This window comes from Urocampus carinirostris, chromosome 2 (assembly GCF_059441175.1).
Source record: "Urocampus carinirostris isolate Australia breed hairy pipefish chromosome 2, RoL_Ucar_1.0, whole genome shotgun sequence".
In the NCBI taxonomy this organism is placed as follows: domain Eukaryota; kingdom Metazoa; phylum Chordata; class Actinopteri; order Syngnathiformes; family Syngnathidae; genus Urocampus; species Urocampus carinirostris.
Window position 1 is genome coordinate 39,008,934 of NC_142350.1, and position 11,766 is coordinate 39,020,699.

At 40.5% G+C, this 11,766-nt stretch overlaps 1 protein-coding gene across 3 annotated transcripts in view; it reads right to left on the reverse strand.

Moving 5' to 3' along the window:
• bckdhb (branched chain keto acid dehydrogenase E1 subunit beta) overlaps window positions 1-9,424 on the reverse strand; it is an 84,868-nt gene extending 75,444 nt beyond the window's left edge. For 2 of the 3 annotated variants that reach the window (XM_088326481.1, XM_088326480.1), the window contains exons 1-3: window positions 9,037-9,424; window positions 3,631-3,708; window positions 2,487-2,555 (exon numbers count right to left, since the gene is read on the reverse strand). In XM_088326481.1, coding sequence (XP_088182607.1) covers window positions 2,487-2,555; window positions 3,631-3,708; window positions 9,037-9,232 — 343 coding nt within the window. In that variant the 5' untranslated portion in view covers window positions 9,233-9,424. The remainder of the gene's footprint in view (window positions 1-2,486; window positions 2,556-3,630; window positions 3,709-9,036) is intronic. The other variant, XM_088326479.1, reaches the window with a different exon arrangement.
• Window positions 9,425-11,766: the final 2,342 nt, after the last annotated feature.

The window sequence follows — 11,766 nt, forward strand, 5'->3', positions numbered from 1 at the left end:
GGCTGTGGACCGGGACGGGGCTGCGGATCGTTTGGTACCGAGCTGCAGGAAAAAATAAAGTTACTTTTTTATGCTATTTATTGTTTTTACGGAAACGGCTATTTCAAACTGAACTTAAACCACAGTTTTGAACCATATTTTTATTCACCTGTTCGTGTTGATACTTCAATTATTAACGGTAACCTCTAGCATATATTGGTGGTTCGTGAAACCGGCGACGTTTTGTTACGCCTTCTAGAAGCCAATGGTGTCTCCAACTCAAAATCTGTCTAAACAAACAGCTCTATCCACACTTATGCTATGCCTCAGTGCCTGAGGAATTGATTGTGAAGGCCCCCGGGTAGATTTCTGAGCCTAGCAACAAGTTATTTCTGAAATGTGATTGGTTAAATGCTTAAATATGAAAACAAACAACTGGAAGCAGCATAACTAGAGGAATGGCAATGAAAGGAAGCTGAGAGACGATTAGGGATTGTTTAAGAAGTATTCATGGGGAAAATATGAATTATTATCACTTGATTCAGATGTTTTTAAGGCCAGCAGAAAAAGCCTTATAGGGCCTGATGGTCCACCACTGATTAGTTGCCTTTTTGGACAGTGAATATCAAAGTGGTAGCCCTTTGTGCCAAAATGTAACAAAACGTGACTCTCAGCTTTACATAGAAACCCTAAGTTGACAACACGACCAACAATCCACAGAGACAACAGCCACACAATTTTGGTGAAGATAAGTTTGTTTGGTGAGTCTGTATACTTGATAACTGACATCTAGTGTTTAACATAACCATAGAGACAAGACCGTGTTTGTGCAAAAAGGTTGTTGCCCACAACATTCATTTGGACAGGTAACTTAAAATTAGTTTTACCTGGTTATATCAGTATCAGAAATTATTTTCCCCCCATTTTATTAACACTCCACTTATTGAAACATAAATATTTTGTTTGTTTGTTGTACATGATTCAATTGTTTGTTTGTTTGTACATGATTCAGATTGAATCGTTTCTTGTACATGATTCAATTGTTTGTTTGTTTGTACATGATTCAAATTGAATCGTTTCTCCGGCGCCGTCACGAATGGCAGCCACTCCAGCAGCTCCCGTGTTATTTTCGATTGTTCTCAGTTATTTTCGATTGTTCTCAGCTTAGGGATGCTGCTGGAAAAGTGAATTTCCCTTCGGGGATGAATAAAGTATCTATCTATCTATCTATCTATCTATCTATCTATCTAACATGTATACTTGGTGCTGTGCTATGACACCCCCCAAATAAAGTTGCAGATGATTACAAAGTGGATTTAATAATATTTAATATTTAGTGCCTCCTAGTGGTACACGAAATTTCATCCAGTAAAAAAAAATAAAAAAATAAAAATACAAAAAACTAAAATATAAAACTATCATACCAATGTTATTTTTATTTAAAAAAAGAAATGAAAGAGAAATTTGTACTTTTTTTACACCGTGGGATCAGTCCCCACTAAGGTGGCACCATGTTTGTCCAGCACCCTCGTACCAGACAACTCAGTGTCATCTAGTGGTCAAGCATTACACATTGGTGCTTTGAGTTGATTATTATTTATATTGTTATTGCTATTATCATTGTTGTTAATATCAAAGACACACGTTTAAAGCCACATTTGGCCAGGCCGTAAAAATGTCGTCCCACATGAAACCGGTGCGTAGAAAAGAAAATAATGGGGACTGTAGATAAGAAATGAAAGCTCACTACAAAGCATCTGTTTTATAGGTTGACACAGGATTCAAACGCCAAAATTAAACTTTAGCCAAACCCTTGCAAAACAAAACACACACAAGTTTTTAATTAATCTTGTCATGTTCATGACAGTTGAGCAAATTATGAGAGCCAGCCCTCATGTCACTTTCCACAGTTGATGATGTATGCAATGCATTGTATTGTGACAACTGTAGTCATGACTTTGCAATTGCTTCCTTTTCCCTACTTATGCAGTATGTCTCTTAAACACATTCAAATTCACAAATAGAAAAATGGTTTATACCAGACCAGAACTGGATCAGATCTTTTCACACCTGTCATGCCCCTGAGTCACAATGACTTCAATTTGAGTTTGGCAGTTTCAAATAGTAGACAGATGCGCACAACTTTTATAAATGCAATACTTTTTGACATGGCAGTTGTAAGCAGCGCAGCAAATAAAATTGAGTTTAAATATATTTGCAATGAAGAAACATTGATTGTGCAATAATACCATACATATTTGAATGCAAGATCCAGCATTTACAATAGGCTATACATTCTACCAATATGTGCGCCGGTATTAATATGTGAGACACACGCAAGAAATGTGTGCAAAGGGGTCCTTTTGGTCCTTTAGGTGAACAGTGAACTCTTACTGGCGCACCAAAAAAAATAAGATTGTTAGGGGAGTAAATACTCTGCTGCCATCTTGTGGTAGAAGAAAATACCTCATTTAGAAGTGAAGGGCAAACTACCGGTTTGAACGTACCATATTTGTCCCTCAGACCCACTGTGCATCGGAAGACTCCACCGAAGGCCACATCTTCCCCAAATATGACTGCAAATAAACAACAGAGTTAACACATTAGTGAAAACCAGTGAAAATAATATACAAAAATGGAACAAAATTTGAATATTGCAGCAAATGGAAAAGGGGCTGCATTTTATGTGTAAGTAGTTAGTATCCCATTACATTGGCTTTTTTCAATGTAACAAATAATATCAATTTATGTCTAGAGGTTTGTGAAATACACAGAAATAAAAGCTTGTACTTGCTTGTGCTTAACTAATTGTCAAAACTCCCCACTGTTACTATGCTAAAAAGGCTAGATAATTTTACAGCGATGGGTGGAGAGAGTTGAGTTTGAAAGTTTGAAAGAAAAACTTTAATTATTCTTTTCAAGTTTAAAATAAATGTTTTTTTCCAAATGGCTAGATTTAAAATTGCGATAATAGTTAAACAAAATGTAATAATTGACTGATGCCACTTATGCTGGTTCGCGCCTCGGCCGAGTCATACCTAAGACTTATAAAATTGGTAAAATGGCGGCGCCCTCTGTTGGCTGCGGCTGCATCGGCTCGCTACAACGGGTCAGGTGTATCGACATTTCGTTCTGTGTACATTGTTACAAAGAATGACAATACAAAGGAAATTAATTAATTAATTAATTAATTTATGTAAGAATAAATTTAATTTACACTTATTGAGTTCAATGAACATGGGGCCTATGTCATAGGCTCTCGGCACTCCTACCTCGACGAACTATGCTAACTTTGCATGCGAACACCAAGTACTTAGAGACTGCCTTCAATGTTAAGCCTATGGGCTCCATTTAATCGTAAACACCCAATAAAAAATGTCTGTTGTGACATATTTGCCTCTCTGTTGTGTCTTTGAAAATAAAAAAAGTGATAATAACAAGTGCACAGAAGCAAAAGCAGAGTAATTCAAATGTCTGTATAGGTACAGCTTTGAATAAAAAAAATAAAAAAAATTATATATATATATATATATATATATATATATATATATATATATATATATATATATATACATTTGTATGGTACACAATTGGTTTCATATATTTTACATAATAAAAACAATGATGGAAAACAAACATTTTTCTTTTTACCTGCTGTGGGGTCGTTAGAAAGAGTATTGTCCAAGGCACTTGTAATTGACTGGAACAAATTCATCTTTTGGGTTGGCCCTATAATGAGGTACATAAAGAAAAGACACAATTTGATAACAATTACTTTCAAAAACAATAAATGAATAATAATGTCCGAACTTGAGTACTATGGAATATGTACACTTGAATAGCAAATGTCAAATACCAGTAATGGTAAATGGTCTGCATTTATGTAGTGCGTTTCAACTCAATGAAGACCTCCCAAAGCGCTTTACAATGTGCTTCACACCCACAGGCCATGCAGCCATGCAAGGCGCCTACTTGCTTATTGGGGCAATTACAGATTCAGTGTCTTGCCCAAGTACACTTCGACATACTGGACTGTCTCAGAAAATTAGAATATTGTGATAAAGTTCTTTATTTTCTGTAATACAATTAAAAAAACAAAAATGTCATACATTCTGGATTCATTACACATCAACTGAACTATTTCAAGCCTTTTATTATTTTAATATTGCTGAATTTGGCTTACAGCTTAAGAAAACTCAAAAATCCTATCTCAAAATATTAGAATATCATGAAAAAGTATACAAGTAGGCTATTCAACTAATCACCTGAATCATCTAATTAACTCGAAACACCTTGCGAGGGTTTCCTGAGCCTTAAAAACACTCAGCTTGGTTCAGTAAACTAAATCACAAGTATGGGGAAGACTGCTGATCTGTCTGCTGTCCAGAGGACCATCATTGATACCCTACATCAGGAGGGTAAGACACAAAAAGAAATTTCTCAAAGAGCAGGCTGTTCACAGAGTGCAGTTTCAAAGCATATCCACAAAAAGTCTGTTGGAAGGGAAAAATGTGGCCGGAAACGCTGCACAACCAAGAGAGATGACCGCAGCCTTAACAAAATTGTGAAGAAGAGCCGCTTCCAGAATTTGGGGGAGCTTCAAAGACAGTGGGCTGAAGCTGGAGTCCAGGTATCAAAAGCCACAGTTCACAGACGTGTCCGGGAAATGGGCTACAATAGCCGTATTCCCATGGTCAAGCCACTTCTGAACTCAAGACAACGGAAGAAGCGTCTGACTTGGGCTATGGAGAAGAAGCACTGGACAGTTACAGAGTGGTCCAAAGTCCTCTTTTCAGACGAAAGCAAGTTTTGCATTTCATTTGGAAGTCAAGGCGCCAGAGTCTGGAGAAAGGCTGGAGAGGAGCAAAATCCAAGTTGCTTGAAATCCAGTGTGAAGTTCCCACAGTCAGCAATGGTTTGGGGAGCCATGTCAGCTGCTGGTGTTGGTCCACTGTGTTTCATCAAGTCCAGAGTAAATGCAACTGTGTACCAAGAGATTTTAGAGCACTACATGCTTCCATCTGCTAAAAAGCTCTATGGAGATGAGGATTTCATTTTCCAGCATGATCTGGCACCTGCCCACAGTGCCAAAACCACCAGTAACTGGTGCACTGACCATGGCATCACTGTCCTTGATTGGCCTGCTAATTCCCCTGACCTGAACCCCATCGAGAATTTGTGGGGTATAGTTAAGAAGAAGATGAAAGACACCAGACCTACAAATGCAAATGAGCTGAAGGCCGCTATCGAAGCATCCTGGGCATCAATAACACCTCAGCAATGCCACAGGCTGATTGCCTCCATGCCACGCCGGATTGATGCAGTAATCCGTGCAAAAGGATTCTCAACCAAGTACTGAGTGCATCAATGGACATTTTCAAATGTTTGATTTAGTTTTGCTGTTATAAAATTATTTTTTTACTTGGTCTGAGGAAGTATTCTAATATTTTGAGATAGGATTTTTGAGTTTTTTTCAGCTGTAAGCCAAAATCAGCAATATTCAAATAATAAAAGGCTTGAAATAGTTCAGTTGATGTGTAATGAATCCAGAATGTATGACATTTTTGTTTTTTTAATTGCAGTACAGAAAATAAAGAACTTTATCACAATATTCTAATTTTCTGAGACAGTCCAGTATAACACAGAGGAGCTGGGAATCGAACCTGCGATCTCTTGATCCCAAGTCGAGCGCTCTACCTCCTGAGCTGATCAATAATTAAATATTATTATTATTATTATTATGTTGACAATTCCTATAGATTATGCAGTGAGTATTTATCCAATGGCTTTTAACAAAGTCAATCTTTTTATGTGTGCTGCCCACCTTCTGAATGTTTTATATCAATATGACTTAACTTCAGCCTCCCCTTAATAACAATATATTGTGGGTCTAGGATTTGTGCCCGATTGGAAAATCAAATCACAGATTCAGAGAATGGTGGTCTTTATTCTGGGGCGGCAGTGGCTCAGGAGGTAGACAGCTCGTCTTGGGATCAAGAGATCGCAGGTTCGATTCCCGGCTCCTCCGTGTTACATGTCGAAGTGTCCTTGGGTAAGACACTGAACCCCAAATTCCCCCAATAAGCAGGTTAGCGCCTTACATGGCTGCACGGCCGCTATTGGGAAATGTGAAGCACACTGTAAAGCGCTTTGGGAAGTCATGACTTGAAAAGCGCTATAAATGCAGATCATTTCATTTCATTCGGGGCCTGGGACTTGAGAAAAGCCATTTCATTTCTGCATTCAGTATATAAACTCTGGCCAGGATGGTGGAAGGCATCCCAGGTTCAATTACAGCCTCCCCGTGAGAAGATTGCATGTTCTACTTGTGCCTGCATTTTTTTTCCAGGCACTACGGTTTTCTCCCACAACCAAAAAACATGCATGGCACTCAATTAGCAAACATTGACTGTCCTTAAGAATTAATCTGTGGATGACGGTCTCTGTGTGCCCTGCATTTGCCCGGCAACAAGTCCAGGGTGTCCCCTGCCCACTGCCTAAAATCAACTGCAGTGGGGACCAGCACCCCTGCGGCCCTAGTAAGGATAAGCAGTTCAAAATGGGGGGCTGACATATCGCGTTTCTTTTCCATCCATTGTTTTCCGCTTATCCGGGGTTGGGTCGCGGGGGCAGCAGCCTTAACAGGGAAGCCCAGACGTCCCTATCCCAACTACTTCCTTCAGCTCATCCGACAGGATCCTGAGGCGTTCCCAGGCCAGCATAGGGACAGTCTCTCCAGCGTGTCCTGTGTCGCCCCCGGGGCCTCCTGCTGGTGGGACATGCCTGGACGTAGATCGACCGGTAGATCGAGAGCTTTGCCTTTCGGCTCAGCTCCCTCTTCACCACGACAGATCGATAAAAGTTCCGAATGACGGCAAAAACTGCGCCGACCCGTCTGTCGATCTCTCGTTTCATCCTACCCTCACTCGTGAACAAGACCCCAAGATACTTGAACTCCTCTACTTGGAGCAAGATTTCATCCCCAACCCAAAGGGAGCATGGCACCCTTTTCCGGCTAAGTACCATTGTCTCGGAATTAGAGGTGCTGATCCTCATCCCGGCCGCTTTACACTTGGCTGTGAATCGCTCCAGTGAGAGCTAAAGATCCGACAGCACCACATCATCTACAAAAAGCAGTGATGCAATGCTGGGGCCCCCAAACCGGACTCCTTCCTCACAAACGCTGCACCTAGAAATTCTATCCATAATAGTTATGAACAGAATTGGTGACAAAGGGCAGCCCTAGCGGAGTCCAACTCTAACCGGAAACGAATCTGACTCACTACAGGCAATGCGGACTAGACTCTGGCATCGGGCATACAAGGACCGCGCAGCCCGGATAAGACTCTGCGGTACCCCATACTCCCGAAGCACCCCCCATATGGTCTCCCAAGGAACATGATCAAAATGCCTTCTCCAAGTCCACAAAACACATGTAGAACAGATAGGCAAACTTTCATGCACCCTCAAAGACCTTGCGGAGGGCCGTAGAACTGGTTCAGGTTTCCACGGCTGGGACGAAAACCACACTGCTCCTCTTGAATCAGAGATTCGACCTCCTGGCAGACGCTCCTCTCCAGTACCCCTAAATAGACCTTACCAGGGAGGCTGAGAAGTGTGATTCCCCTGTAGTTGGAACACACTCTCCAGTCCCCCTTCTTAAAGAGGGGAACCACCACCCCACTCTGCCAGTCCAGAGGCACTGTCTCCGATGTCCACGCGATGGTGAAGAGGCGTTTCAATCATGACATGCCCACAACATCCAGAGCCTTAATGAACTCCGGGCGGATCACATCGACCCCTGGGGCCTTGCCACCGAATAACTTTTTGACCATCTCAGTGACTTCAACCCCAGAGATATGAGATTCCACCTCAGACTCCCCTGGCTCTGCTTCCTCAGAGGAGTTTCTTTTCAGTGATCCCATTACATTAGTGAGGGGGGATATGATTGCTTGATATTGGTCCCCTCTGTCCATGCAAAAACTACGCCCTTGTGGCCAGTATTACTGGATTCAAAAACGTGTCTTCAAAGTTCATCAGGATAAATACATTAATTTGTGATTGTAAACTTTTAGTTTTAAGGGCATTTAGTTTTAAATGAAATCTAAAAACCTCGCACGAGGTCTACAAATCTCAACAGGAAAAAAAAAAACTTGAGGGCCTTTGTGATTTGTAATCGAAGATGGCATTCTGCAGAAAATACTCAGTGCAGTTTAGGTTTAGCACACCACTAGGTTTAGCAGGTGAGTACACCAGTTGTGGCAGAGAATTACTTACATGACGTATTGCATACTTAAGAGTAGGCTAAAAAACAGTTTTGAATTGATTATTACATACAAGACTTATCATTTTCCCTGATTTTCCTGGCTCTTTAATGTAATAAAGAATTACATTTAGACAAAAATCCTCTACGTCACCCTAAAATGTAAGTCAGAAGTATGGGACAGAGTGGTTCAAGGAGCATACTTGTATATTTGAAACCAATCAAAGTAACGTAAAAAGGCGTTTTTGTTTGTGTATGTGCGTGCGTGCAAGGGGGTGTGTCATACCAGTCAACTAATAAGTTTTCCCCGTATTTTATACGTTTTTTTAAAATAATCAAAACTGTTGTGATTGTCATGATTGTTTTATTTTAATATTAGTGTCAATAAATTTGTTCAAACCAAAAAAAAAACATGAAATACTGTACTGCTGTGTAAAATAAACAACACTAAATTTACCGAAAGTTGGGAATGAAATAAGAAAAATGACGATAGAATTGTTCATCATGTTTTTGGTAAAGGAAATAAACAAAATTTTATAAGTTTTGTTGTGAGTAAATAGGTGCCGCGTTGTTTGTTATCGATTAATAAGAGGAATTGCGAAAATTAATAAGGGGGTTGTACGCTGTTGACGGGTAGGATACATTCACCAGACAAGGGGTTATTTTAAACCATTTTATCATATTGGAACATTGTTAAATAGTGCTGGAATCTTGTATGTTTACGACTGCGACTTTTTGTGCAACCAGCTCGACAGGAAATGGAATCTATCCGAACGGCTAAGCTAGCTCCTTACCATATTGTGTAGGGACGAGGTCGGGCTGGAAAGTAAAATGTGCCGCATGTCTCCGCTGTGCTTTGGCGTATGAGTCACAGTTGAATGACAGTTTTAGTAACGTTGGTCCAAATGGGCTCTGTGGTACAGTAGATACACCAGATATGCAAAGTTTCGAGTGTGCACCTCGTAAGAGAATCCGTGCTGCAGCCGCCATAACTGTTGCGACCCAGTGGGGGGACAGAACCAAGCTTTAAAGATCGTCTATTGAATACACTCGTGAATTATGAACAAAAAGCTTGATGGTTGGCCATCCATGCAATACACTTCATTATCCGTATTGTATACCTTTGATGCAAAATTTTAACTTTAGACTGATTAACAGTATTTTATGAATTTTTACTCTGAAATTCAAACAGAGTGAACCCTCATCGAGCACCGGTCTCGCATCTCAGTCTTATAAAACGCCGTGATTGGATAGGGGGGAGGCGTGTCTGAGCTGTTTAGAGAAGGGGCGGATTCAGAGCTTTGAGGCCGCTGACCGCCCGGTGTCCTGCTGTTTTGTTTTTTCACTTAACACTGTTCAGGAGTGTCACCAGTGTTCCCTCTAAACTGCGCACGTGCGCAATAGCGCGCTGCTCGCACATTCTTAGCGCACAAGAAAATCTAGCCAGCGCACAAAAATGAGGGCTCAAAATTACTACTTAAGAAGCGACTTAAGTCAAAGTTACAATGCATGAAGGTAAAAATACACGGGTTCCCCTGGCGTTGTGTTTGTGTCCTCTTGTTGGTAATAGGACTGAGTGGAGAGGTGTTGTGAAAGGATAGTGAGCTGTTTGGACGTGTTCTAAGGGATGGGCAGAACATCTGTATGATGTGGCAGGGGTAAATCAGTGAAAGCTGTCAGGCCCTGCTGTTGAACAGAAGTGTGTCACCCTTTTTGTGTCCCGTTTCATCTGGAGGGACGAAAGCATGACCAACTTGGGTGCAGAGGTGCTTAACTTGTTTGGGTGTTTGGGCATTTGGTTTGGCCATGGTCAATTTTTGTGTTTTTTTGCTACTTTTTCCCTTTTTTTTTTTGGATATGTGTTTGACTTGCCGTCAGTCACCCTTCTAGAGGGATATGACGCAGGCAGGCAGGCAGGCAGGCAGGCACTGTGGGTAAGGGACTCACCTGAACATGGTGTTTTTTACAGAAAAAAACTGCAAATGTCCATGTTGGTCCTGGGAGGATGATCACTACATAGCTCACACATACGCAACATTTATATTAAGCTGATCCTTCTTGGACTAGATTCAATGCAGCTAAAATGAGGACAAATATCTGTTGATCATAACAAATGTGTGGTAGCCTACTGGGTGGTAAATTATTCAAACACAGCCACTGTATAACATACATTCATCGTAATACACCAGAGCCTCCGCAGAACACAAGCCGAGCTAAAGAGGAGCGTGGTGATGGGAGAGCGCGGCGCTAGGAATCAAGTGGACTAAACCGTTTCAATGCAGTTGTGTTGTTCACATTTTTTTTTTGGTCTTAAAATTATTTTCAAAAAGTATCTAGTGTTTTTTTAACCACGTTTAAGCGCATCGTGTCCTTAAAATGCTATAATTTTTGAGGGTGCTTAGGTTGAATTTCTGGTTGCTTGTGCACCACCAAAAACCCCATGGTTACACCCATGGTTTAGAAGTCAGGTTTTGTAATTACCCTTTAGTGTCGAGTTTTGGTCTGAAATATTAGATTTATTATATTTATACATGTTTACCCTGGAGTACAGTTTCAAGTCCTTAATCATAAGACGTTTCAAAGGGCTGCAAAGACCAGCATTACACCATTCCCTGATCTGAAACCTACATGGTTGCCAGGGTTAGGGTTAAAATGAGATGAGATTAGCCATTTTGGTGAGCTTGTATATGTAACCCTAACCATTAAAAAAAAAGGGCCATACATGAGGTAATCCCCTTTCCAGGATGACCAGATTGCTATGGATGTCACAAAAGGCATCAACAGACAATACTGACATCACCAACATGAAATGTAGTAATAACAGAATGTCCAGTTGAAAGTTTCCTGTCTCAAAATCTAGACTATTACCTAAAATTCTAGATGATGGGATTAATCCGGTCCAAGTGATGAGGGCATGAAATGGATGCACAGAACAACCAGACGTATCATGCTCCCTCAAAGACATGAATACAAGAGTTTAGGGTCAACATCACTCATAAGCTATTAAAAATATGTGTGTCTTCAGCCAAAATGTAAACACTTCTACTAGGGTTGCAGAGCAAATCTCAGAGGGCAGATCATTTCAAAGGATCAGGGACCAAATAGAGAACGCTCTAGAATCTGTGGATTTCTCTTTGACTCTTGTAAATAACTAGTACTTTAGAGTTTTTTCCAAGCAAGAACATAGAGGGGAATTAAATTCTAGAGATATAAAAGGTTAAGTTCATCTAACAGTTTGTCTTATACGAACATAACCTTAAAATCACATCTTAAACTGACCAGGAGCCAGAGCAGGTCAACTGAAATCAGGGTAATGTGATCAAACTTATTATTTACCAGATGCATCCTTTGATGTCGAGTCTTGTTCCACACAATAGTTCACCATGTTGATATGAATCAGAATATAGACAAGACTATCCTGACATTTGACTTCCTATCTTCCCTTTTAAGCGTTTATCCCGGAGTTCAATGCCTAATCTCTGTGCAAATAATTTTCACTACGTTGTTATCAAGACAATTTAATT